The following is a 15,768-nucleotide window of genomic DNA, read 5'->3' as shown; positions in this document are numbered from 1 at the left end:
CCCGTGGCCTTGGTGTTATCAGCACCGCACTCTCCCGAGTGAGCCACAGGCCGGCCCACTCTCCCATTTCTGAGTTGAGTGACATTTATTAGGGTCACAGAATCACCCCAGCTCCTAATCCTTTCTTTCCTTCTATGAAGCAGAGCTAAGAAGCCGATTTGCTTTGAAAGGAAGAACTACAGCTCCCAGAGTGCACCTGTGCGGTTGTCAGGAGCAACCAAGGAATGCAGACTAACAGCCCTGCTGGAGACAGGACTATCCACCAACCACTGCCAGCCAGCCATGGGCCAGGATTATTACTCTGTGCTCCAGATCACTCGCAATTCAGAGGATGCCCAGATCAAAAAGGCGTAAGTAAGGGTGGGAGCCAGGCCATAGGGGTGTGCCGGGACAGGCCCCTCCTCATGTCTTCCAAACCGAGCTTTCCTACACAGCTTAGGACAGACAAGGTAAACCTTGCTCCTTTTTTACCTCTTGCATACCTGTATCCTGGCTTTGGGCTGGGGCAGGGCCCAGGCTGGAAATTCGGACACCTTGGTTCCTCAACCTGTTCCCAGCCCATCTCCCTTTATGCCCTATGTCCTGTCTCCTCTCCTGGGTGCCTTGGTTTTCCTAGCAATGAAATGAGGACAAAGGAGTCATTTGAACTTTATCCTGAATATTATGGGGAATCAAAGTATTGTAAACAGGGGAGTGACCTGGCCAGATGAATGTGTTACAAATTTCATTCTGGCCATCATGTGAGTTTTTGGTGTTGCCTAAACTGCATCTCTGAATACTTCCATCAAGTCTTGAGGACTCTGTGTACATTCCTAAGAATTCAGCACATTTTTCTTTTTTTTTTTTTTAAAAAAGATGACCGGTAAGGGGATCTTAACCCTTGACTTGGTGTTGTCAGCACCACACTCAGCCAGTGAGTGAACCGGCCATCCCTATATGGGATCCGAACCCGGGGCCTTGGTGTTATCAGCACCGCACTCTCCCGAGTGAGCCACGGGCCGGCCCTCAGCACATTTTTCTAAAAAAAATTTTTTTTATCAAATATTTACTGAATGCCTACTGTACAGGTTAGGTGCAGTGGTAGCAGCTGGAGATATAATTGTGAATCAGACAGATATGCTCCCTTACCTCATTCAGCTTAACTTTGTTGGTGAATACAGATATTGAATGTCACCACAACTATGATGAGTGTTACAAAAGAAGAAGTACAGGGTGCTGTGGAAGCTAATATTGGCAGGAGAGAGACCCCTTAGGAGGCTGTCATGGTAATTGAGGCAAAAGACGAGTCTCGAAGTAGGGCAGGGGGCTGGAGAGAGGGGCGAGAATGGACATGGTATGTAAGTGCTTTATTGGAGGGTAAAGAAAAAAGGAGTCTAGAATAAATTAAGACTGCATAGTTTTATTTATTTACACACATTTATTGAGTGTGTAGGTGCTGTTCTGAGAATTTTCCATCATTATTTCATTTAACCCTCCCGACAACCCTGAGAGGTACGTGCATTATTATTATCCCAAAGCCACACATCTAGTAAATGGCAGAGCCAGTATTCAGACACCGTGCCTACTAGAGTTGCCCACCATGGGCTTATCCCTGGGGCCAGGTCCTGTAGGAGATTTAAGTGGCATAAGCAGAATCTATAGTATAGTTGGAGAAACAAGACACAAACTCATGAAACAATTTGAGAACAATTCAGAACAATGTGTGATGTCACCCACTGTTCAGGATATCTCCCTGGCCAGTAGGACCCACATAGAGGAAGATTACCAGGAAAGGCTGGCCGGTTGTTCAGTTGGTTAGAGAGCAGCCTTATAACACCAAGGTCACGGGTTCGGTTCCCTGTACTAACTGGCCGCCAAAAAAGGAAAAAAAAAAAAAGGATTACCAGGAAGGAGGGCAGTTGGAGTGCAGAAAGATAAGCACAGCGTAAGTGTTGGGAAGACCCAAATCTGAATCCAGGTTCGTTTAACTGCCAGCTCTGTGACCTGGGCTGGTTAAATTACTTAATGCTCTGAGCCTGTTTTCCCATCTCTGATAATCATCATCATCATCATCATCATCATCATCATCATCATCATCATCATCTTTGCTGTGATGTTGAAATAGGATTAGATGATGTATGTGCAAATGCCCAGCAATCATTTGCATGGGAAACCATGTCACAGAAAGAGTGATTAAAAGCACTGCATATGTTTCAAAAAACAGTCCTTAACCCTTCTCCCCTGCAACATTTCTTAAGGGATGAATCACATGTATGACATGCTCACCTATAGGATTACCTAGATTTTAACCAAAAAAAAAAAAGTTAAACTTACAGAAAGACAAAAATCACCATGATGATTCATAATGGCCCAGGATTCGTAATCACCGCATTACCCCTTTCTCTCCCACTCAGGAAAGCAGGTGAATGAGAGTGATGTTACTGCTGGGATCATCTTAAAACCACTTGAATTTATGTGAAAAACTAAACTCTTCTCAAACTTTGTTAATTTTACTCACTGATAGAATTTACTTGCAGTTATAACTGACTGTGACCTTTGTAATTGAGAAGGGCTGATTTAGAAGTCTCAGGGAGGCTGTGACAATTGTGTTCAAGTCTCTGAAGGTAGACAGAGCAGATTCTCTCTGTGAGGCCCCCAAGGGGAGAACCAGGATACTTTGGGAAGGAGGGAAAATTGCAGAGCAGCAGCAGCTCCAGGGCCGTGGGATGGGCTGCCTCTCAGGGCAGTGAGCTCGTGTCATTCATTTACTCATTCCTGCTCAGTGCTAGGCACTGGGGACACAGAGAACTGGACATAGCAGCTCCAGGACCTCACAGTCTTGTGGGGGAGACAGATTAGTCAACAGTCACCTGGAACACAGCATGCTAAGTGCTAGAATCAAAGGCACTGGGGACTTGGGAAGGGGAATCTGACCTAGAATGGAGGCTGGCAGTCAAGGAGGGTGCCCTGGAGGAGTTGGTCCCTGAGCTGAATGTTGAAGGATGAATAGAAAATTGCCAGGAGGAGCTGGGAGGGGCTGCAGAGGGGTGAGCGGCACAGCAAAAGGGAATAGAATGTGCAGGGGCAGGGAGCAATACAGAGGGAGAGTTTGGAGAGTGACGAGAGGTTCAGAGGGGCAGGAAAGGTCATGGGAGCAGGGAAGGAGAAGGGGGAGCGAGGCCAGAGAGACGTAGGGGCTTGAATCTCAGAGTGAGACATTGGGGCTTTATGCTCAAGACAACAGGGGAATGAGCAAGTCATTTATGCAGGAGAGTGACTTGGTCAGAGGGTATTTTAGAAGAATCAAACTAATGAGAGAGAGGGAGAGAGATCAAACCAGTGGCAGCACACAGGGTGGACTGGAGAGGAGGACCCGCTGGATACAGGAAGACATGGTTTGGCAATAGCTGTAGGGATAAAGAGGCAGGAACAGAACGTTATTTAGAAGGAAAAATATACGACTTGGTGACTGACGGGTGGGGGTTGAGGGGACAAAGGAGAACTTGGAGTCAAAGATAATGCTCAGATTTCTGGTTGCAGTGCCTGGGGAGAAAATTAACAATAAAAATGTGGTCATGTTTGGGCTCTTTGAATTTGCAGTGCCTGTGGGACACTGACGAGGAGCTAGCAAGGAGGCAGCTGCTTGTAGAAGTCGAGGTCTCAGGGAAGGGGTCTGGCTTGAGATAGGGATTCGGGAGTCATGAGCCTTGTGAGAGGTGAGCTTGCCTGGACACCAACACAGAAGGTGTGGGCAGGGGAAGAGGAGCCGGGCTCTGACCCAGCCGAGGCTACGTGGGGTCACATTTAAACTGAGCAACTTAGGAGTCTGAGCTGGATGTCTTCCATGTGCCACTCCAGACCTGCTCCCTACCCTCCCCTGCCGTGCTCTGTGCCCTGGGAGGCACCAGGCTTCCTGGTGCATTCTGCTAAATGGTAGCGCGAGGGTGGGGCTGTGGTCTTTATTCCCCAGCTCCCTTCCTATAGGGTCTGGTCAGTTGCCTATGTCCCATAACCAAGGGCCACAGCTCCTGCCAAGGGCCCTGTGCACACACTTTCTCCTTTCAGGTTTCAGTAACCGCTCCCTCCCCTCATTCCTACAGGCTCAGGGGTGGTCAGGGTGCCTCAGGGTGCCCAGCACTCGGGTCCTGTGCCTGGTGGTCTCCCTCCCCTCTTCGTGCACCTTGGTGAATGATCCCTTTATTGAACTCTCCACAAATTGCCCAGACCATGCCATCTCTTCCCTCCTGGGACACTGCTGACACATATCCTGAGATGCTGCAGGCCTTGGTCACTAAGTGGTGGGATTGGGCGATGCAGAAGTGGGGAGAGAATGAGCACAGGGTAGGAGATGAGCCAGAAAGGACCAGTCAGGCCTCTCTCTGCCAGGCCCTCTGAACACCTGATTTTATCTCACCCTCTCAAGAAGCCTGCATGTCACTTTTGGCATTCTGAAAAGCAGACAGGATTAGATGTGCAGGAAATGTGTGGGAGTCTAAGGGGCCTGTGAGAGAAGGGGAGGGAGCAGGAGGGTGCAGGGAGAGCCTTCACAGCGCAGGCCTGACTCCTGTGGAAGGACAGAGGGAAGGAAGGATTGGGTAGGGAGAGCTGCAGTGCGGTGAGAGAAAATCTCAGCCAGGCTGGGGGAGTCCTCAGCAAAGGTCACCCACTGAAGGAGTCCCATGTCTTGCAGGAATGGGCCAGCACTGATGTCCCCACCACACTTAGGCAGCGGTTGGGGTAGATGGGGGAAGTGTAGCCTCAGCACAAATGCCCAGGGGGGCCACTACTGTGGCTGTCATTCACCTAAGCTCCGTACACCGGGTTCTCTTCAGGACGACCTGAGCAATGCACCTCGGTGGCCAGCACCACCTGGGAGGGCATCCCTGAGTTACAGCAGACAGCGGCACCAGCTCTGAACTGTGCTCTGCCCCTCAGGAACAGGCAGCCATTCTGACTGGTATTAACTCTCCCTCTTCTAGGTACCGGAAACTTGCCCTTAAAAACCACCCGTTGACGTCAAACGAGCCATCTGCAGCAGAGACGTTCAGGCAAATAGCAGAGGCCTATGATGTGCTGAGCGACCGTGAGTGACTGTGGGGCTGAGTATGAGGACTCGCTCCAGGAGACCTCATCCATCACCCACTCCTCCATTAAGATCATTCCTTAAGCTCCTAGACTGTTGGGTTTTCTGAGGGGGCCCAATGGAGAGCAAGCAGCCCTCTTCCCTGCCCAGACTCTAAACCAACAGGGAGAAACAGAATAAAGAATTGCCTTTCTCAGTAGCTGCAAGCAAAGGTGGAGGTGTAGAGCCCAGGAGTAGGCTGACCTGCTCGCCCAGTCGGGGCACGCAGGGCACGTGCCCCCCTCCCCCCCTGCAGGGATGGAACCTTCCCCCCAGGAGCAGAGAGCCGCCTGCTGCCGAGGGAACAAGGCTGACGATGAGCAGCCGTGCCCACCTGTCCCTCCCAGAATCAGCAAGTGGCTAAGTCCCCATCTCCCCAAGGACAGCAGGAGTATAAAGGGGCAGAGAGAGGCCGGAGGTTATTAGGAAATATCTCTCCCATGGAAACCAGAAGAATGGGGAAAGTGTGATAGCCTGTCCTAACACGGGACAGTGCCTGGGGGCTTTCCCTGAGGGCTTGTCCTGAAGACTGTAATCGTGGGTACTGTGCAGAACGCCAGCTAGAAGATCACTAAGGTTTCTCCATCCCCAAGTGTGCAGGACTTCAGAGTCCTTAGACTCTAGGATTTTAAAGCTGTAGAATTTGAAGTTAAAGCTGTAGAATTTGGAGGCTCTAGAATTCTTAGATTCTAAAATTTTAAGGTTCTAAGACTCTATTTACCCAGATAAGACAGTAGACATGATGACTGAATTAAGCCACATCCCAGGACCTGACCCTTAGTCTCTCAGTTCTTCCTGCAACCTCCACCCCATCCCCAGCAAATCTTAATCTGTCCCATCTCTCTTCTTGGCTATAGGTACCATACCTAGGTCCACCAGAATGAAATTGAACCCCCAGCTTCTAAAGTCTGATTCCAAAGACAGCCACATGGCAGGCACTTTGGAAATAAGGCTGTTTTTACCCCTTTCCCTTCCCCACATGCTCCCGCTTCTCAGCCCCTTCATCTATCTGAGCCCCCTAGGCTGGTCCCCTCCTCAAGGTGACACATATCCACAGCTGTGAAGAGAGGCATCTATGACAGGTTTGGAGAGGAGGGCCTGAAAGGTGGAATTCCTCTGGAGTTTGGATCCCAGACCCCATGGACAACTGGTTACGTCTTCCATGGCAACCCTGAAAAGGTTTTCCATGAGTTCTTTGGAGGAGACAACCCATTCAGTGGTAAGAGGGCACACTCACCCCCTTGCTTTACTGGGAAAGGACACAGCTGTGAAAGATGCTTTTCTTTGGGTAGTTCTGTTTAATTTGAAAAGTTCACGGAAAAATAGAACTAAAAGATAACATGAATCTTTCCATGAACTTTTTGAATTACCCTCATATAATAAATGGTTTTAAAAAAAAAGTAAAACAATTTATTGAAAGAGAAATAAATTCTAGCCCTCTTTTTCTTTCCCCAGAAGCAGCCACTCACTGTTAACAGTTTATGTATCCTTCCAGGAATTTCCATGCACTTATGAGCATATATTTATTTTTGCATAAACCTGTTGTTTTGTTAAGGAAATGGGACCACATTGTACACACTGATTTTTTTCACTTAATACATCTTAGAGATTACCCTATATGTACAGGTCTACTTTAATCACTGTCATGGCTGCTTAAGATTTCATTGTACAGATGTTAGTAAGGGATCAGTTGTAGAAACAGATACCATTTTAACCATGTGAAGCAGAAAGGGGTTCAATATAGGGAATTAGGTGCTTAAACAATCACTGGAAGGTCTGGGTGAGAGGGCTCTAGGCTGGGCCCCCAGGAATTCCTCTGAGAACAACACTTCCAAAGTGGCCTGCAGGGAGAGATGCTGTCTCCTCCACAGTCATGAAGAGGGAGTCAGGAACCACCACTGTTGTGTTCTAGAACATACCATTGTAACTGCAACCATGGCTTAAGGAATCTGCTGCCATCACTGCCCTACTTGCCTCTGACAGGCATGAAGCTAATGGGTAGACACAGAAGTGTCGCTGCAGAAAAACCCAGTATCCCCGTGGTTGTGCTCACCAGCTCCAGCCAAAGCCACAGAGAGAGGTCTGCCTTCCAAGTTTCTCAGAGTTTACCTGAACCCAGAGTTCAAAGACAGAACCCTAGCTGCAAGAAAGCCTGGGAAACAGTCCTCTTTAGCTCTGTAGATTCTACAGCAGGGAAGGTACACAACAAGGAGGATGGAATGGATGCCAAGTGCCAGCATACCCACCATGGGGTGTTTTAGAATTTATTTTTAATTGCTCTCTTATTAATGGATATTTAGTTTCTTTCCAGTCTTTTGCCAACATGTATATGTGGGAAGATGCCCATTGTCTCTTCTTCTGGTGAAACAGTTCTCATGCTTCTTACAGTCAGTTTCCCTAATATGCTTATCTCCCTACCAGACTGGGGACTTCTCCAGGTCTGATTGATCTCTGAGTACCCAAACCCCAGCCTAGCGGCTGACAAGAGTGAGTGGGCTGGTGGATGGATGAAAGGACGGAAGGAAGGACAGATGGGCAGAAGGGAGGAGGGATGAACGGATGAGTGGGTGGATGGGTGAACAGATAAGTACATGGGAGGATGAGCAGATGGATAGATAGGTGGATAGAAGCATGGGTGCATGATCCACATTCCAGAAAAACTGACTAAGAGTTGATTTCTTTTTTTTTTTTTTTCTTCCTTTTTGTCTTTTTTGTGACCGGTAACGGGATCGCAACCCTCGGTGTCGCGCCCGCACCGCGCTCAACCAGTGAGCAGACCGGTCTCTATATGGGATCCGAACCCTCTGCGGGAGCGCCGCCACACTCCCAAGCACCGCACTCTACCGAGTGCGCCACCGGACTGGTCCTAAGAGTTGATTTCTGAGGCTCAGAATCATCTTGCAAAGACAGTTAACCTTCAAACCTATCTTCCTGGCTCCTGATATGCAACTAACTCAGAGAGTCTAGATTTTCACTGCCTGTCTCCCCCTGACCCCCTGCTCCTTCTCCCTGGCTATACAGCAGGCTTTCTGCATTCAAAAGTCTCTCTTCCTCTTCTCCATGCTAATCAGTGGACTACAGCCGTCCACCTCAGAGACCACTCCCACTGTGCATTACCCTCACATGTCTGCCAGAGGAAGCTGAGTTTATTAACTCCATGTGAGACTGGAAAAAGCAGGGGACTTGGAGTCAGAGGGCCTGTTTCAAATCCATGCACTGCCATTTATGACCTGTGTGATCCTGGGTAAATTTCTTCACCTCTCTGTGACCTCAGCTTCCTCACCATTAAATGGCCATAATAATCATGTCTTGGAGGTCATTATCAAATGAGATAGTGCTCATGAAAATGGGCTTTGCGGTCAGAAAATGCCACGCGGTGGAGCTCTCTCTCCTTGGGACAGGTGCATGGAAAAGAGGAAGTTCAAAGGAGCCAAGCGAGAGCTTACAGGGGCATCGCTCATTAGGGAAGGTCAGGCTCAGGGCTTGGGGGTCCCTTAGATGGTGTTCAGGGGCTATACTGTTACAGTGCTCCACCCCTTGGCTTCTTATGTCCCATTTCCCTACAGGGTTGAAGGGCTGGGCTTCCCGTGGCCTGGCTCCTGTAGTGTCTACTACCTGGCACACCATGAATTCAGTAATGCAGGAGAGGGACTAGCCTTTTGATTACCTATCACATCATAGTGTGAAGCCACCTCCCCATCCCCAGCCTAAAGTCATTGCACCATTCTAGCCTGTGAAGTTCATTCCATGACATTACCCATGAGAGGCAGAGTACAGAAAATCTTAACCATAATAGCAACCCCTGACGCTCCAGTTTATAAAGGGCTTCCACATCTAGCAATATAGTATAGTGGTTAAGGGCACAAGTTCTGTAATCAAATCATCCCAATGATTTCAGATCCCACCTCTACTACTCACAAGCTGTGGGACTGTAAGCATTTTGTTTGGCCTCTCTGGGCCAATGAAATAATAAAGTGCTGAAAATAGCACCTGATGCATTGTAAGCTCTCAGCAAGTTTTAGCTCTTCTTCATCTTAATGCCGCAGGCAGGGCAGGCATTATTACCTCATCTCATGGACCGAGAAACTGATGCCCAAAGGATTGCTCCAGGGTGCAGCCAGCACGGAGCTCTCTTTGCACTCAGATGGAAGGGTGGGGACAGCAAAAGGGGTTATGGGTGTAGAGCTGGGCAGGGGCAAAAGAAGTTGAGGAACAAGGATTTGGGAGATATGCTGCTGACCTCTCAAATTTGCTAGGAACTAATTCTTCCCCTTCCCCATCACAGCTGATAACTTTATAGAAATTTAAGTGTGGGGTCTCTTGTGGTCTTGGGCTGGGCTGGACAGTGAGGGGAGTGGAGTGGGGAAGGGTAGGGAGGACTGGTGTGCTATGACCCTCCCGCTGAAAGCTAACAGCCTGAGTCTTTTCTGGTGCTGCTGCCAGAGGGCACACTCTCTTTCCTGTGACAGTGGAATTGAGGGTCAGGGAAATGGGGAGATGTCACAAGAGGGGGTGAAGCAGTGGGATGCGGCAAGGGATGATAATCACTGATCTGCAATGAGGACAGCTTCTTGGCCTGGCCAGACAGTCTGAGTCTGAGAGGTGGGAATGGGGTGCTGGGCATTACACTTGGGGCACTGGAGAGAGGTGGGGGGAACTACAGAGACGGAGGATGTGGGCTGTGTTGTGTGCGCATGTGTGTGTGAGAATCCGAGTCTCTGGACACAATTTCTCTTACTCCTCTCCCTATCTCCTGCAGAGTTTTTTGATGCAGAAGGAAGTGAGGTGGATTTGAACTTTGGGGGCCTCCGGGGTCGAGGTGTCAAAAAGCAGGACCCTCCAATTGAACGGGACCTCTACCTGTCTCTGGAGGATTTATTCTTTGGCTGCACCAAAAAAATTAAGATCTCCCGAAGGGTGAGTACTTGGCTTGCTCCTGCCGGGAGCCACCAACTGTCTCCTCCAATCCTACCAGTCACCTCGTCCTTTTTCCTAACTGGAGAACTCAGGCATGGTCTCTGATGGAATCATGGAATCTTAGATTCAGAGACGTAGGATCTTAGGATTCTAGAACCTGATATTTGGGAGGGACAATTGAGGGTATTAGTCCAGTTCTTTCCTAGTGCACAAGTCCTCTCTGCAGCCTCCCTTAATGGGACAAGATCTTTCCCTTCTTCTCTCAATTCAGCCCTATTCTTGTGAGAAGTGTGAGGCTCCTGAATGGGAGGAGTTTCCTGTGAATTCTGCCCTCTGGGCATTACCATCCCATACCCTCAGCATCTCATCAGGATGTATGCTTCACCTCATGAGTAAGAGGGAGCAGTGTGGGCATGAAAGGTGGGCTGGGAGACAGTCCCCATGGTGACTAGTTGAGGAAGACCCTCAATGCCCTAGAATCCAGACCTTGGTTTGGCCTTGTCCCATGGCCAGCCCTGTGGTAGGCACAAGAGCAAGACCCCTTACCTTTGCCCAGCAGAAGAGATGCTGATAGTGACCATGCTTTCCACAGCTGGCACCCATGTTTGCACATGATTGGGGAATGGATGGATGACATAATGGGAAAATGCATTGGGTGAGGCTAAGATATGTCGACCCCATGTTCTTTCTCCCTAGTGATTAAGAGACCTGCCAGAGGCTCAGGCCAGGACCTCTGGGATTTGGAGAGAGGACTGAGTTCATGTTCACTGTGCGTCCATTAGTGGCCAGGGCTGGAGTTTTGGGTTTGATCAACTCATGGTGACTTCTAGGCATCTCAAGTGCCAGCCCCAGCCCCATGGCATGCCATGCATCCTGGAATAATAAATTCTTGGTTTCAGTGGCAATAGGGTGGGAGTGGGAATGGCTCGGAGCAGGTTCTCCCCATCGCTAGGGGATTGAGCCCAAGTACTAATCCCACAGAGAATCTTTCATCTGTGCAAAGGCCAACTGAGTGCTCATGGAAGTTCTAAGCAAGCCTCCCCCTTCTTCCATCTTGCTGCAGGTGCTGAACGAGGATGGGTACTCTTCTACCATCAAGGACAAGATCCTGACAATTGATGTGAAGCCTGGTTGGAGGCAGGGCACACGTATCACCTTTGAGAAAGAAGGGGACCAGGTGAGAGGGAAAAAAGCTGACGAGGGTCAGTCACCTGGGCTCAGAAACTGAGGCCAAAAGAGGAAAGGTACATGCCCAGGGCAAGAGCACAAGACCTGAAAGGAGAACCCAGTCTTAACTTCAGTGCTTTTCCTGATTTTCTTTAGTGCTTCTCTGAATAAAGCCCAACTACAGGAGCTACTCTAAAACCATTTATTATTAATAATTTTAAATTAAATATTATTTAAATGAAAATATAAAATTGTCTAAAGCACTCTGAGTCCTTAAGTCCTGAGAAGAAGAGGAGTGATGGAGTATTCAGAGCTGAGAGAGATTAATTCCTCTGCTGGCACTTTTTGCCCCCTTTCTCACCGGTAAAACATCTACTTCCAAAAGACACCCTTCAAGACCCAGCCCCAACATCCCCCACTCTGGGCGGCCTTCCCTGACCTCCCCATGTGGGTCAGTGCCTCCTCTGAGCCTCCCAGCCCGGAGTTACCAGCAGGACAGAGACTTGCGGGCACCCAACTCAGTGTTCTCTACCTGCCCCCACCTGAGGAAGCCTTTCTCTCCCTCCAGCTGAGTGCATCTATTTTGGGCAGGTTCTGTAGGGGAGAAGTAATTTGGGGAGATTCATCAGGGTAGGCTTCTCAGAGCAGGGGCTATGGGGGCCAAACTGAAAAGGCCCTTCCAGAAAACTTGGTCTAATCTTCCCATTGTATAGTGACAGACATGGAGGCAAGGTAGGAACTTGGCCAAGATCACACAGCCAATTAGTCCTTGTTACCCCTGCCCAGGGCCCCAACATCATCCCAGCTGACATCATCTTCATTGTGAAAGAGAAGCTACACCCTTGCTTCCGCAGGGAGAACAATGACCTCTTCTTTGTGAACCCTATCCCTTTGGGCAAGGTGAGTAAGCAAAGGGGAGGGGCCAAGGGGTGGGGGATTGGCCCCACCAGCACAGGCCTAGACTTTGCCCCCCCCCAGCCACCTGCCCCCAGTCGCTAAGTCCTGTGGATTTTACCTCCCAAATCTCTCTTGACTTCGTCCCCTCTGTTCATCACACTGACTGTATCTGTGCAGCAGGCCCTCCTGCCACCCTCCACATCTCCTCAGGGATCTTTCCACACACTCATCGGATGCTGCCACATTCCTCACTGTCTAAACAGAGGCTCTCTGCACCCAACTCCCAACTCATCCCCTGCATTCCAGCCCCTGTGTGGCTTAGCTCCCCTCCTCCTGTGGTGCATTTTCACACCTTTGTTCTCCTTTCTGCTGGGCCCTGCACCTAGAATGCTGTCTACCCACCACACCCTTTAAGGCCCTCATCACTTGCTACTACCACTGTGTAGCCTTCCTGCCCCGTTCCAGAATGGTTTAGGGGCCTCTCCTTGGGCCCTCCCACAGACCCTTTATTTCCATCTCTGTTCTAACACTTATACTATATTAACATCGACCTTACGTTATCAGACTGTGAGCTCCTTGAGGGCAGGTTAATTGCCTGGATCATTCGCCTATTGGTTCTTGAACAGCCTGTTGTCTTCCTGGTGCCCAGCTCAGGGTCTGGCACCAAGCAGCCTCATAAAATGCCTTCTAAATAGGATGGCCATGGTGACCCCTTTCCTTTCCCACCTGTGGCCCTAACCTCCCCAGGCTCTCACCTGCTGCACCGTGGAGGTGAAGACCCTAGATGACCGTCTGCTCAACATCCCCATCAATGACATTGTCCAGTGAGTTCATCTACCTTGGGCCCCAGGAACCAAGAGAGGGGCTGGCCTGGGATTTAGGGGGTAGTGTCAGACAGCTCTGCTTGGTACAGCTGTGCAGGCTGCACCTAGTACAAGGACCCCTGCTGAAGTCGTGAGAGAGGACTCAAATCCAGCCCACACTGTCCAACCTGTGGGATACATTCATCTACCAAAGCAAATGTCTTTTTCTAATTTGCATGAAGCCACTGTAAAGACTAGAGGCCCCCAGTGTTGGGCAAACCCTGTTGCCTTCATCTCTTGTTAGAATTCATCCCTAAATCTCTTGTTAGAATTCTGAGTTTCATCCCCCAAGTTCTTGTCTAAGAAAGGTCCTCTGCATGGGAATCTTGGCTTGGCACCCGCACCCCCACCTGGGATCTGCTCATGCCCTTCCTTGCTGTTTCCCATATCTGAAATGAGATTCCTGGAATCCTCCATCAGAGTCTAAGTGTAAACAGGTTTTTCAGGGAACAAGCTGTTTGGAACAAGCCAGTCTCTTCTCCCCTCCCACCCGGTTCTGGCTGATAAGAGCCATCCCATGGTGGAAGCTGTAGTGACTGCCCCATTCCTGAGGTTATATGAGCAGGGGTGGCGCAGGACCTGTGGAGGTGCTGCTCTTGGGGGGCCTCTAAGCTCCCTTCTTTCATCCTCCCTTTCTCAGTCCCAAGTACTTCAAGAAGGTGCCAGGTGAGGGGATGCCATTTCCTGAGGACCCCACCCAGAAGGGGGACCTCTTCATCTGCTTTGACATCCAGTTCCCTACCCGCCTCACACCGCAGAAGAAGCAGATGCTGCGTCAGGCTTTGCTGACATAACTGTGGTGGGCTGGGGGCTGTAGCAGGGGTGGGAGGAGCTAGCCATGCCTTACCTGCCCCTACTCTCAACTGGCCTCAGGGTGTGCAGGTGAGGCAGCCTCTGCACAGATGTGACCTGAGGGTGGCATGGCACGAGACTTTAAACTGACATAATAAAGATTTCTTTCTTATCCTCCAGCTATACCCAGGAGAGTGTGTGTTGTAGAGAGAGGAGCTTCATACTAGCCCTTCTCGTGGGGCAGAAGGGAAAAGTGGGGCCCAAGGAGCTGAGCACCTAGGTCCCTGTTCTGGCTTTGTGGGCATGGGCAGGTCCCTGAGGGTTCACAGCCTCTGTGCTCCTATCTTGATAGAGTGGGGTAGGGCTATGTAGCCTCTGAGGCACCCAAGCTCTGCTCTGACTTTTCATGACACATACAAGGGACAGTCTGGCATGTGGTATGGTCACATTATAGAGACAAGAAAATGAAAAGCACAAAAATAAAACACTTGTCCCACATCCCTCAGGCCTCAGTGGCGAAGCTGAACACCACTGCCCACAGACTCAGCCAGCTTAGACTAGAGGCAGCACATAGAACACAAGCACTGGAAATGGCTTTGGTTCCTACCTGGCCGGCCTCAATTCTCTTGTCTCTGAGACGGTCCTGGGTTATATATAACTGGACAGCCCTGCCACTGACTCCTTGATCCAGTTATTGCCCGTCTCGTTAGTAGAGTGGAACTCATACCCCGCCCCAGGACTGTGAGGATTAAGAGAGATCACTGATGTGAAAGTGCTTGGTGAACTCACTGCTCAAATTTCAGGAAGAGTTATAACAGTGCTGTTGATGTGGTCTGGAGCAGTCCCAGCCTTCAGGTGCAACTGGGCTTGTGTAGATCACACCTGTCTCCCCAAAGTCAACAACAGTGCATTATGCTCCTTTTCTGTGCCAGGGCAGATTCCTTTGTCTTGGGTCCAAGTTTAGGCTGGGATAGGTTGAGACTTATGTTGACTAGGTGATCACTTCTGTGAAGTGACTTCAGAGGTGCCAGAAAAGGCCCCATATTGTCCATATTGCTTTGAATTTCACCATTCAAAGCACAATTTAGCTTGTTTCTTTCTTAAATGGGGGCTTGGTAGCACTTGCCAGCTGTTCTAATACCATGAAGGCAGCAGCAGAAAGACGTTGAGATGAAGACTCTGGGTCCAGGGTTCTAGGAAGCCTTGCACCACAGCAGAGTGTGGCCTTTGGAATCAGACACATTTTTGAATCCCAAAGTGTGCTACTAACCAGCCGTGTGCCCTTGGACAAATCACTTCACAACTCTGAGCCTATTTCTTACTGTAAAGATTACAACCCCTGCTGACATTGCCCTCTGAGACAGGACCCAGGTAGAGGGGTGGTGGCACCTGCCCTGTTCTGAGAGCAAGCCCTGAGTAGGTGAGGGAGCACAGACCTGTTGTGAAACCCTAGAACTCTAGGTCTCTTCTAGGGCAGCAGGAAAGCCACCTGTTAACCCTTATGGTGAGGCTCTGACAGACACCTGGTCTTAGGCCTGCTGACAAATCTTCATGAGACCTCAATGATCTTCAGTGCTACCTTGCAAGTCAGACAAAGTAGGGCCTATCATATGCCCATTTTATTTTATTTATTTATTTTTTCCTTTTTGTCTTTTTTTTTCGTGACCGGCAACAGATCGCAACCCTCAGTGTCGCACCCGTACCGGACCGGGACCGGCAACGGGATCGCAACCTTCGGTGTTGCACCTGCACCTCGCTCAGCCAGTGAGCGGCTGGTCTGTATGTGGGATCCAAACCCTCAGCGGGAGTGCCGCCGCGCTCCCAAGCGGCGCACTGTAGCAGTGCGCCACCGGGCCAGCCCATTTTTTTTTTCTTCTTTTTTTCATATGCCCATTTTATAGGCCTTAAGGATTGAGGATAAGGCCTGCTGCTACGTTTCCCAGTGATTCCTACCACCTTTCCCAACTCTTTTTTGTTCCAAGGTCACCCCAGGACCATGATAAAGTATCTTGTGTCTGGGACACAAGGCTG

The 15,768-nt window shown here is 49.7% G+C and overlaps 1 protein-coding gene across 1 annotated transcript; it reads left to right on the top strand.

The window, feature by feature from the left end:
• Nucleotides 1-59: 59 nt before the first annotated feature.
• DNAJB13 (DnaJ (Hsp40) homolog, subfamily B, member 13) lies at nt 60-13,922 on the top strand. The gene is made up of 8 exons (XM_008588678.1): nt 60-350; nt 4,959-5,062; nt 6,159-6,320; nt 9,861-10,018; nt 11,082-11,195; nt 11,972-12,085; nt 12,830-12,906; nt 13,586-13,922. Exons 1-8 carry the CDS (start codon nt 283-285, stop codon nt 13,737-13,739), a joined length of 951 nt encoding a protein of 316 aa, XP_008586900.1. The 5' UTR covers nt 60-282; the 3' UTR covers nt 13,740-13,922.
• The last annotated feature ends 1,846 nt before the right edge of the window (nt 13,923-15,768 follow it).

This window comes from Galeopterus variegatus, unplaced genomic scaffold (genome assembly GCF_000696425.1).
Source record: "Galeopterus variegatus unplaced genomic scaffold, G_variegatus-3.0.2 Scaffold4951, whole genome shotgun sequence".
Lineage (NCBI taxonomy): Eukaryota > Metazoa > Chordata > Mammalia > Dermoptera > Cynocephalidae > Galeopterus > Galeopterus variegatus.
This window is presented reverse-complemented; position numbering and strand designations above follow the sequence as displayed.

Excerpts from the sequence above, each read along its gene's own strand:
- DNAJB13 (XM_008588678.1), top strand. The coding sequence starts at position 283 with ATGGGCCAGGATTATTACTCTGTGCTCCAGATCACTCGCAATTCAGAG. Across the intron at positions 351-4,958 it reads GATGCCCAGATCAAAAAGGC|GTACCGGAAACTTGCCCTTA; the intron begins GTAAGTAAGGGT and ends TCCCTCTTCTAG. Across the intron at positions 11,196-11,971 it reads TTGAGAAAGAAGGGGACCAG|GGCCCCAACATCATCCCAGC; the intron begins GTGAGAGGGAAA and ends ACCCCTGCCCAG.